Source organism: Sus scrofa, chromosome 15 (genome assembly GCF_054392235.1).
Source record: "Sus scrofa isolate SSC_HxYL_T2T_F1_AM1 chromosome 15, Sscrofa_HxYL_maternal_Yorkshire_Landrace_v2.0, whole genome shotgun sequence".
NCBI classification, from domain to species: domain Eukaryota; kingdom Metazoa; phylum Chordata; class Mammalia; order Artiodactyla; family Suidae; genus Sus; species Sus scrofa.
The window spans coordinates 121,236,246-121,248,445 of NC_139397.1; the positions used below are offsets into that span (position 1 = coordinate 121,236,246).

At 37.0% G+C, this 12,200-nt stretch overlaps 1 protein-coding gene across 50 annotated transcripts in view; it reads left to right on the plus strand.

Moving 5' to 3' along the window:
- ABI2 (abl interactor 2) overlaps positions 1-12,200 on the plus strand; it is a 123,613-nt gene that overhangs the window by 83,476 nt on the left and 27,937 nt on the right. For 26 of the 50 annotated variants that reach the window (XR_014828986.1, XM_021075324.2, XM_021075327.2 and 23 more), the window contains 2 exons: positions 656-838; positions 7,518-7,676. Coding sequence is in view for 42 of the 50 variants with exons in the window: in XM_021075324.2 (XP_020930983.1) it covers positions 656-838; positions 7,518-7,676 (342 nt within the window). In the remaining 8 variants the exon portion in view is untranslated. Of the gene's footprint in view, positions 1-655; positions 839-7,517; positions 7,697-12,200 lie in introns of all 50 variants that reach the window. The other 24 variants (XR_014828992.1, XR_014828989.1, XR_014828988.1 and 21 more) reach the window with 2 other exon arrangements.

Genomic DNA, 12,200 nt, shown 5'->3' on the forward strand with positions numbered 1-12,200 from the left:
AGTCGGATTCGTTAACCACTGAGCCATGACGAGAACTCCATACTGTTGTTTTCTGGTGTTATGTTTAATTTTGTATACTATTACAGAATGTTATGGTAAAAATAACAATATAAAAGGAGCACCTTTCTTCCAGAATAGTGGCTGTCGAGTGAAAAGGAATGATGCTTTTTTTTTTTTGCTTTTTAGTGCTGTGCCTGTGGCATATGAAGTTCCCAGACTAGGGGTTGAATCAGAGCTGTAGCTACTGGCCTACACCGCAGCCATAGCTACATGGTATCCAAGCTACATCTGTGACCTACACCACAGCTCATGGCAATGCCAGGTCCTTAACCCACTGAACAAGGCCAGGGATCAAACCTGCCTCATGGGTACTAGTTGAGTTCATTACTGCTGAGCCACAGCAGGAACTCCAAAAGGAATGCTTTTAATGAATTTTACAATCTGTACATTACCCTTAGCATCTTGAATTATTTGCTGCAAACCTAATAATCCTTAACATAAACTTCATTCTTTTTTTTTTTTTTTAACACTCTCTTCTATTCTTTGGTTATTGATAAACACTTAGTATCTAACATTAAGTTCTCTAATACCATTTCTAATCCTGCCTAATGGAAGTGCCTCATTAATGCTGCCTCTTACTCCTCTTTTCCCCCAGCCCCTGCTGGCTCTGCTGGTACTCCTCCCCTTCCTGCTACTTCTGCATCTGCCCCTGCCCCTCTTGTTCCTGCAACTGTCCCTTCCTCCATTGCCCCAGACGCTGCTGCTGGGGGTGCCCAGACCCTTGCTGATGGCTTCACTTCTCCAACTCCCCCTGTTGTTTCTTCCACTCCCCCTACAGGTGAGTATGGGCTTATTCCTTGGCAGGCAGTCCAGTCCTCTGGCTCTTCTCTTACTTGGAACTTGATTTTATGATTTTTTTGTTGTGGTTTGTATTTTTTTTTAAATTGAGACTAAGGTAGTAATTAGAAAATGGCATGTGACTGAAGAATAGAATTTCCTGAGGAAATCTGCGTAAAGGTTCTTATTTTTCTGATAGAGTAGCACAAATACACAGTTTTTATTACTCAAATTTCATTTACTAGAGATTCATGAATTTAGTATGGCGCTGTCTTCTGTACAGTTTTGAGAAGTTGTCGTTAGAAGTATTCTTTGTTACAGTTAAGTCATCAACAAAAAGAAAAGTCTGTGACAATTTTAAGGTATGTTTTATAGGAAATATTTGATATAACAGTTTAAAGTATAAGTCTATTTTAACAGAATTCATTGCGTATTGTAGCAGCCTAGTAAACAAATAGACAGCGGTCTTTTTAAGAATTTCAAGTTTACTTGTACCTTAAGGTCGACTGGTGTTTTGGTGTTTTAACATTGCAACCTAAAGACTGTTTTGATGGGGAAGGAGAAAAAGGTGCAATTGCTACAGTTTATTTGCAAAGTTAATAATGATGCTGGTTTGTAAACAGTTTCTGATCTGCTGTAAAAATGTATGTGCTTGGACACACATCACCTTAGCTGGTTAATAAAGTACTTCATAATATATGTGTATTCAGCCCTACTGTTATGCCAAGATGCTTAGATTTTTTTTTTTTTTTTTTTTTTGTCTTTTTGCCTTTTCTAGGGCTGCTCCCGTGGCATATGGAGGTTCCCAGGCTAGGGGTCAAATCAGAGCCATAGCCACCGGCCTACGCCAGAGCCACAGCAAAGTGGGATCTGAGCCGCGTCTGCGACCTACTCCACAGCTCACGGCAACACCAGATCCTTAACCCACTGAGCAAGGCCAGGGACCGAACCCACAACCTCATGGGTCCTAGTCTGATTTGTTAACCACTGCACCACAACGGGAACTCCAAGATGCTTAGATGTTTTAAAAGACATTTTAAAAGTCCGTTTTAATCCATCCATTTTGGATGGTGTTTAATGGCATAGCTTCTGTAATAGCATTTTTTAAGAAAAGCTTTTTTCAGGGGTAAATGTAAACATGAACTGTCCTTTGATATATATACAACTCTGTTAGGTCACTCCAGCTAGTTAACTATAGAATCATGTTATGCTCCTGCATCAGTAGAATAAGGAATTCATCTTAAATCAGTTGTAGGCCCAAAAAGGACAAATCACTCTTATCTAGCATCTACATTTTAGTAATTAAATTACAACTTAATAGCAGTTGCTGGTTTCTCATCTGCACTCAAAAAATTTATTGTATGAGTGAAGAATTATAGTTTTTTTTAGCAAAAAGCAAGGTAAATGCCTTATTAAAAATTTATATCAGTCCCTTTTATGTCATGTCTTCGAATCACCAAGTACTTTTTTCCTTTTTTTTATTAAAGTATAATTTCTGTAGATTAAAATTCACCCTTTCTAGTGTGCAGCTTCTGTGAGTTTTGACAAATGTATGCAATGATACTACCTCAACCACAGTCCAGACATAGAACAGTCCTATCATCCTCAGATTTCCAACATGCCCCTTTGTAATCAGTCCTTCTGTTTTCCTCTTAGGCCCTGGCAACCTCTTGATCTTTGTTTCTAAAGTTTCTGCCTTTGTAGAAATATCATAAATCGAAGCATGTGTGATAAAGCCTTTGGGTCTGTCTTTTTAGCACAGTGCATTTGAGATCTATCCATTGTTACATGTTTGTTCCTTTTTATTACTGAATAGTATTCTATTGAATGGGTTTACCACAGTTTTTTTATTAATACTTTACCCAATTGAGGGAAATTTGTGTTATTTTCAGTTGTGAGTGATTATGAATAAAAGTGCCAAATATATTCATACATAGACTTGTATGTGTACATAGGTTTTCATTTTGTTTGGGTAAATACCTAGGAAGTAGGATTGCTGGATAATATGGGAAGTGAATGCTTAACTTTATAAGAAATTGACAAATCGTTTTCCAAAGTTGTTGTACAGTTTTGCACACTTATCAGCAGTGTGTGACTTCCACTTATTCTGCACACTTGTTAGCATGTGGTATTGTTATTCTTTACACACATATTTTTAATTTAGACATTCTAATTGGTGTATAATAGTTCCTTGTGGTTTTGTGGACATTTCCCCAATGAATAATGATGTAGAACATCTTTTCATGTGTTTATTTGCCATCTGTTTATATTTGATGAAACGTCTGTTAAATGTTTTTGCTTCCCCCCACATACCTTTTGAATAGGGTTGTTTGTTTTCTTATTGAATTCTTTCACATTCTGAATTAGTCTTTAATTGATTATGCAAATAATAAAATTATTTGCAAATATTTTCTTCCATTTTGTGACTTTTCATTCTCTTAATGGTGTCTTTTAAAGAGCAAAAATTCTTTGATTATTCCCAATTCATTGCTTTTTTTCCCTTTAGATTGTACTTTTGGTGTCAAATTTACAAACTTTTTGTTTTATAGATGTCAAAAATATTTTCTTGTTTTCTTTTAGTAGTTTTTAGTTTTAGGTTTTTATCATTAGGTCTATGGTAATTAAACTGTAGTTTTGGTTTTTTTTGACTCAAAGCAAAATAAATGCCTTATTAATGGTATGAATAGAGTTTTTGTTTTTATTAAAGTATAGTTGATGTACAACATTGTGCCAATTTCTGCTGTACAGCAAAGTGACCCAGTCATTTGTATATATACATTCCCTTCCTTATATTATCGTCTGTCATGGTCTATCCCAAGAAACTTGATATAGTGCCCTGTGCTATAAAGTAGGACCTCGTTGCTTATCCATTCTAAATGTGATAGTTTGCATCTACTAACCCCAAACTCCCAGTCCATCCCACTCCCTCCCCCCTACCCTTTGGCAACCACAAATGTGTTCTCTATGTCTGTGAGTCTGTTTTTGTCCTGTGGATAGGTTCATTTGTGCCGTATTTTAGATACCTCATATAAGTGATATCATATGGTATTTGTCTTTCTCTTTCTGACTCACTTCACTTAGTATGATAATCTCTAGCTGCATGCAATTGCCACAAATGGCATTATTACATTCTTTTTTTATGGATGAGTAGTATTCCGTGTGTGTATGTGTGAGTGTGTGTGCTATATATTATATATATTACACACACACACACACCCCACATCTTCTTAATGCATTCATCTGTCAATGGACACTTAGATTGTTTCCATGTCTTGGCTATTGTGAATAGTATTACTGTGAACATATGGGTGCATGTATTTTTTGAATTGTAGTTTTGTCCAGATATATGCCCAGGAGTGGGATTGCTGGATCATATGGTAATTCTATATTTAAGTTTCTGAGGAACCTCCGTACTGTTTTGCGTAGTGGTTGTACCAGTTTGCATTCCCACCAACAGTGTAGAAGGGTTCCTTTTTTCCACATCCTCTCCAGCATTTGTTATTTGTAGACTTACTAATGATAACCTTTCTGACCCATGTGAAGTGGGTACCTCATTGGAGTTTTGATTTGCATTTCTGTAATAATTAGTGATGTTGAGTATTTTTTCATGTGTTTGTTGGCCATCTGTATGTCTTCTTTGGAGAAATGTCTGTTCAGGTCTTATGCCCATTTTTCACTTGGGTTGTTTGTTTTTTTGCTGTTCAGTTATATGAGTTGTTTGTATATTTTGGAGATTAAGCCCTTGTTGGTTGCATTTGCAAACAACTGTTTTTTTCCCATTCTGTAGGTCTTTTTTTTTTTTTTTTTTTTTTTTTTTAATGGTTTACTTTGCTATGCAAAAGCTTGTAAGTTTGATTAGGTCCTGTTGGTTTATTTTTGTTTTTATTTCTATTGCCTTGGGAGACTGACCTAAGAAAATATTTGTATGGTTGATGTCAGACAATGTTTTGCCTATGTTCTCTTCTAGGAGTTTTATGGTATCTTATCTTTAAGTCTTTAAGCCATTTTGAGTTTATTTTTGTTCATGGTGTGAGGATGTGTTGTAGTTTCATTGACTTATATGCAGCTGTCAAGTTTTCCCAGCACCACTTGCTAAAGAGACCTTTTCCCATTTTATGTTTTTGCCTCCTTTATCCAAGATTAATTGACCATAGGTGTCTGGGTTTATTTCTGGGTTCTCTACTCTGTTTAATTGGTCTGTATGTCTGTTTTTGTACCAGTACCACACTGTCTTGATTACTGTAGCTTTGTAATATTGTCTGAAGTCTGGGAGAGTTATGCCTCCTGCTTGTTTTTTTTTTTTTTTTCCCTCAGGGTTGCTTTGGCAATTCTGGGTCTTTATGGTTCCATATAAATTTTTGGATTATTTGTTCTAGTTCTATGAAAAATGTCATGAGTAATTTGATAAGGATCTCGTTAAATCTGTAGAATGCTTTGGGTAGTATATATGGCCATTTTAATAATACTGATTCTTCCAATCCAGGAGCATGTGGTATCTTTCCATTTCTTTGAATCCTTTTTTAATTTCCTTTTTTAAAATGTTTTTTAGTTCTCAGCATATAAGTCTTTCACGTCCTTGATTAGGTTTAGAGTCTTTATTCCATGGTGTCTTTTGATCATTGAGGGCTTACAACATGGGAGATTTTAGACTGGATCTAACTATGTAAAATTCATAATGGTATTAATCATGAGATATTTATTTTTAATTTTTTATTTTTATTTATTTATTTATTTTTGCTTTTTTAGGACCGTGCCTACAGTATATGGGAGTTCTCAGGCTATGCGTCGAATTGAAGTTGCAGCTGCCAGCCTATGCCACAGCCACAGCAACATGGAATCCCAGCCACATCAGAGACCTACAGCACAGCTCACAGCAACACCAGATCCTTAACTCACTGAGCAAGGCCAGGGATCAAATCCACAACCTCATGGATACTAGTCGGATTTGTTACCACTGAGCCACAATGGGAACTTCAATTATCAGACTTTTTAATTCGTTGATTTTAGATTTGTGTTAGTGTGTTACAGGTTAATTCCTAAAATGCCAATAATGTGTATCTGGTGATTCAAATGATAAAATATACCTTCTAAATAATGGTTTATTAGTATACATGGTTTTATATTTTTATCATGGTTGTAGAGACTTGAAAGTGGATTATGTTTAAGCTTGACTACTCAAGGTTTTTAATATAACAGAATTGAATTTTAGGTTTTGATACAGTCATATGTAGGAAGAGTAAATCATATAGCAGCTCTTGAGTGCTTTTATAATATTCTTTATTTAAACATCCATCTGACTCCACCTTTGATAAATTTAACAGTTCTCGAAGATCAGTTGTAGTCATGTAAAACCATTTTACAGTCATGGAAAAGGTGAACAATTATCAAGTGTTTTTCTTTTTGCCTTTTGCCCTTTTTTCCTCCCTTGTCCTTTCTCTTCCTTTCCTCTCATCTCACTCTTTCTTCCCCTCACCTGTCTCTTCCCTCCTCCTCTTCTCTCCCTTACTCTTTCCCCTCCTCCTCTCTCCCTTTTCTTTATGTTTCTTATCTGCTCTCTCATGGGTGCTCTAGTACTTGATCTCTCTATCTGTACAGTAGGCCCCCAGGTAGTGATTCTTTCTTTTTTTTTTTTTTTTGGTCTTTTTGCCATTTCTTGGGCCGCTCTTACAGCATATGGAGGTTCCCAGGCTAGGGGTCGAATTGGAGATGTAGCCACCAGCCTATGCCAGAGCCACAGCAACGCGGGATCCAAGCCGCGTCTGCAACCTACACCACAGCTCACGGCAATGCCAGATCCTTAACCCACTGAGTAAGGCCAGGGATCGAACCCACAACATCATGGTTCCTAGTCGGATTCGTTAACCACTGCACCACGATGGGAACTCCCAGGTAGTGATTCTAAGTAGGAATGGAGTCAAGATAAAATTTAGGACCTGGATGGCATTAGGCATTTGGATGGATTAGGAAAGAGTGTCTTCAGTTGGCATTAGTTGTTGAAGTAATGAGAGCAAAATATAGTGAAATTGATGATATACATGCATAAATTCAGGATAATATTAAAAGTTGGAAATACTTTGATTCACTTTTTGTATCAGCTTTTTTCATAATCGTAAATTTCTTAAATTAATTTTAAGACAGACTATAGCTTGAGAGAAGGATATTTTCCATTGAAAAATGATGCGATTTGACATCACTTGACCTTTTACTTAAATATTTTATGATCCTTTAAACAAATTGCTTTGCTTGCTTAAATTCACTATTATTAATTTGGAATAAGACTGTGTGCCAAACATTTTTTTCTTTTGCTTTCTTAAATGTTCTCTTGTTGAGTTTACTTTTCAGTGTTTAATGGCTGGTATTATTTGGGAGGAAGTGAGCTATAAATTTTAATTGTGTTGATTTTGAAATCCTATCAAATTACTAATTTGATAAAATCATAATATTAGTAATCCATTTAGATATGGCTTTTCCAAACCTAATCATAATTTTATTTAGCTACTTTTCTGCTTTTGCACTTTGATGGAATGTCAACTGAGCAGTCACTGTCACATTGCATTAATATTTGTTATATGGCAATTAAATTAAACATTGTTATTTTTAATAATCCTATTAAATTAAGGAATTGTACCTAAAGTATTTCATTGTCTGAGATAATCTTCTATGTTCTCTCCTTTTCCCAGGTCATCCTGTTCAGTTCTACAGCATGAATAGACCTGCCACTCGCCATACTCCCCCAACAATAGGGGGCTCGTTGCCCTATAGACGCCCTCCTTCCATCACTTCACAAACAAGCCTTCAGAATCAGATGAACGGAGGACCTTTTTATAGCCAGAACCCAGGTTAGATTTTATTTTGCAGTGTATAGAATATATCTAATTAAAATCCTCAGTTACAGAGAAAAACCCTTCAATTGCAAATGACTAGTACCTGGTAGGTGGTTAATATTGTTTGTTGTATGAGTGGTTTTTTTGGTCTTTTTGCCTTTTCTAGGGCCGCACCTGCGGCATATGGAGGTTCCCAGGCTAGGGGTCTAATTGGAGCTGTAGCTGTCAGCCTACGCCAGGGCCACAGCAAAGTGGGATCGAAGCCGTGTCTGCAACCTGCATCACAGCTCACGGCAACACTGGATCCTTAACCCACTGAGTGAGGCCAGGGATCAAACCCGCAACCTCATCGTTCCTAGTTGGATTCATTAACCACTGAGCCATGATGGGAACTCCTGAAATGACATTTTTGAAGCTGCTTTGTGGTAGGCAGGTTATTCTATCTTTTCCAGTTCTCCTACCAAACCTATTATGGGAAAACTGGGACAGATTGATCCAGATACAACAATCATCTTTCAGTTGCATTATGCATATAGAAGAACTAATCTGGCACATATTTAATACTATACATAATCATTTATTTTGCTTCTTCCCCATAGAGGGTAAGAGCGAATACTATACTGTGTAATTACTGTGGATATGGTATGTCAGCTTATGGTGTTTTTCTGGATTTTTGCCAAGAGGTCAGTAAGCCCATGTGTGATCACCTCTAATATTAGGGGACAGCCCATTCCATCTTGGAGAAGTCCTCAGTTGTATGAAGCTGAAATCTGGCTACTGTGACCAAAAGTGGTGAAACCTTGTTCTATCCTTTGAAGCCTTACAGAACAAATTTGATCTTCTTTTTTATATAAACAGAGTTTAAAGAATGCTTTTTTTTTTATCTCATTTGATTCTTATATGATCATTTTCATCTGTATTTTATAGGTGACAGAACAGGCTGACGTGATAGTCAAGTTAGGATTTGAATTCAGGTCCTCTTAAGTCCTATGCTCTTTCTGTTGTACTCTCCTACTGCCTCCCTTCAGATTACGGAAATCTCATATCCCCCAGGAGTAGGAGGTGGGGAGGGGGAGGTAATTTTTAAAGTGGATGAGATTCTGAGATCATGTCAGTTTTTTTTTATCTATTATATCTGGTAATAGGGTTCAGTAACTATTTGTTGAATATAGAACAAATCCCTTGTTCCTTTATTCAGATCCCTTCAGTTTGGGGGGGGGTCCCCTTTTGTAAATTAAATGCTGTATTTATAATCAAAACCAGAGTACACTGTGGTGTGATTACCATCTGCCTTAGCTGAAATGGATTTCTCTTAGCAGTATCTTTGATCACACTTAATGATTTTGGGCGTGCAAGTTCTTTTTAACTCATTTCCAGCTTTATTTTGACATATATCCCTGTATTTTCTTACATTCTACTTTTAAATCATGTGTTCCAAACTCATATTTGTACAGGTGCTATTTTGTACTAAATGCGTGTTTCATTTTTAAATATTGATTTGTTAGATATGGCCTGTATCATAGCTCTGCTGAAGATAAGCTTTCTCCATGGCCCTCTTAGAAGTCTGGACAGCCCTTATGCCCTTCCTTAGAGTTTTGGAAGGATGCTCTCCGTCCAAAATAGGTCAGTTCCATAGTGGAGCTGAGAGATGCATCCCTGTTACAGCTTGGGATCATTTGCACATGATTTTCAGAAAGTATATACAAGAATTTTCATGTACATACCCAAGTTTTGGTCTTATGAGAACCCCGTTGGTGGAATTTATTTTAAGGCTGTTAAACATGTATTTAAATGTGTTTTACATACATATTTTAATAATTTTTTGTAAATCTCATTTTAACATACTTAGAAGTATATGTTAAAGTAGAAAACCTTCTCTAAGGAATGATTTTAGTGAAAGTATTTTTTACAATCATGGAACATATAAAGTGAATTGAGATTTTTGGGCCTTGAGCATAATGTGTGAGCCATTTTAGTTTTTTAATGTACTTCTCTCCATTAAGTTCTGCCTTTTTTCTCCAGGGATCTGGTAACTGTTTAAAGAGGGTGACTACGCCTTTGCTAGTTGAATAATCGGAGTGCTTTTTCTAAACTAAAAACATTTTTTTACTAAATTATGTTCTTTGAAAAGCTCTTTTTTGCAAGACTTAATGCTTTGCCAACCTGTATTCTAAGGCTGTTAGATACACCTTCATTTTATTTGCTTTAGATCATTATGTAAGTCTCTTGTATTATTCCCACTGGTTTTTGGTTCGTGTTTTTTCATATTTAAAACAAGAAAATTTGTTGTACTTTCTCAAGTAACTAATTCCCTGATTTAGCAAAATGATCCCAGGTTTGTGCTTGATGAGCATATTTTTGCACCTGGAGGCTTGACCTGGATTTGTGCTGCTGAAGAAGTGAGCTGATAGGCTCATGTGAGGGTTGGGTTCATGTGAATGTAAATTCAGTGGATTTTCTGTGCCATGTAAACCTGACAGCACTGTTACTATATTTGGTTTGAGTTTGAAATGGCTTTATAACATAGGAATTAAAATGTGGAACACCTGGCATCTAATGTCAAGTCCTAGGAGCACAGTAATTGTTTTCTAATGTAGATTATCTCAAGAACAAGTTAATGAAAGGAACACTCTGATCAGGGCATACCGAATCCTATTTGGTTCTCATTATTTCTTAATCTAATCCAGCCAAAGAAATAGGAATACCACCAGTTTATCATTCACCTTGTCATCAGCAGGGAGTGTCATTGAAACACATAGGGCTAATCACAAGATTTAACAGTTTTTACTTTCAACATAAATATGAAGAAGCACCTTGGTGGTAAAGAGGAATATGCATGAGTATTTGTACATGTACATTTACATACATTAACCTAATTTGGTAAGTATTTTAGTTGGGGTTCTGTAACAGAGTCCATAGACTGGGCAGCTTATAAACAACAAAAGATTTATTTCTTGTGTTTCTAGAGGCTGACAGGCAGAGAATGGAATGCTGGCATGGTTAAGTTCTGGTGAGAAACCTCATCAGGTTGTAGGCTTCTGTCTTATTTTTGTATCCTTACATGGCAGAAAGAGAGAGAGTGCTCTAAAGTCTCTTTTTATTTTTATTTTCTTTCTTTTTTTTTTCTTTTGCTTTTTAGGGCTGCACCTGCAGCATTTGGAAGTTCCCAGGCTAGCAGTCCAGTAGGAGCTATAGCCGCCAGCTGATGCCACAGCAATGCCCAGTTCTTAATCCACTGAGCAAGGCCAGGGATCAAACCCACATCCTCATGGATACTAGTTGATTTGTTTCTGCTGAGCCACAATGGGAACTCCTCATTCTTTTTTTTATGACTGAATAGTATTCTCTTGGCTATATATACCACATCTTTATCCACTTATCTGTTGATAGACAGGTTGTTTCCATATCTTGGCAGTTGTAAATAATGCTGCTATGAACATTGGAGTGATGTATCTTTTCAAATTAGTGGGATTCTTTATGGATGTATGTCCAGGAGTAGAATTGCTGGATCATGTGATGGTTCTGTTTTTAGTTGTTGGGGGGGGGGGGGCACATACAAGGCATGTGGAAGTTCCCAGGCCAGGGATTGAACCCACACCATAGCAGTGGCCCAAGCTGTTACAGTGACAATGTAAGATCTTTAACCCACTGCACCACAAGGGAACTCCTTGTTTTTAGTTTTTTGAGAAACCTCCACAGTGGTTGCACCAATTTACATTCACCAGTAGGGTTCCCTTTTCTCCACATCCCTCTCTAGCATTTGTTATTGTTGTTCTTTTTGATGATGGTCATTCTGACAGGTATGAGGTCAAATCTTATTGGGTTTGATTTTCATTTCACTAATGATAAGCAATGTTGAGCATCTTTTTGTGTGCCTATTGGCCATCTGCCTTTCCTCTTTGGAAAAAATGGCTATTCAGTTCTTCTGCCCATTTTTTAATTGGGTTGTTTGTTTTTTTTTTGGTTTTTTTTTTTTAAGATTTTTTTTTTTTTTTTTTTTTTTTTTTTGTCTTTTGTTGTTGTTGCTATTTCTTGGGCTGCCCCCTCGGCATATGGAGGTTCCCAGGCTAGGGGTCCAATCGGAGCTGTAGCCACCGGCCTACGCCAGAGCCACAGCAACGCAGGATCCGAGCCGCGTCTGCAAACTACACCACAACTCACGGCAACGCCGGATTGTCAACCCACTGAGCAAGGGCAGGGACCGAACCCGCAACCTCATGGTTCCTAGTCAGATTCGTTAACCACTGCGCCACGACGGGAACTCCTGTTTGTTTTTTTGATACTGAGTTATATGAGCTGTTTATGTATGTTGGACATTAATCCCTTATTGGTCACATCATTTGAAAATATTTTCCCCCATTCAGTAGGTTGTCTTTTTATTTTGCTTATGGTTTTCTTTGCTGTGCAAAAGCTATTAAGTTCAATTAGGTCTCTAGGGTTCTTTTATAAAGGTGCTAATTTTGATCATGAAGGCTCGAACCTCATGACCTAATCTCCTCCCAAAGGCCCCACCTTCTCATATCATCACATTGGGAGTTA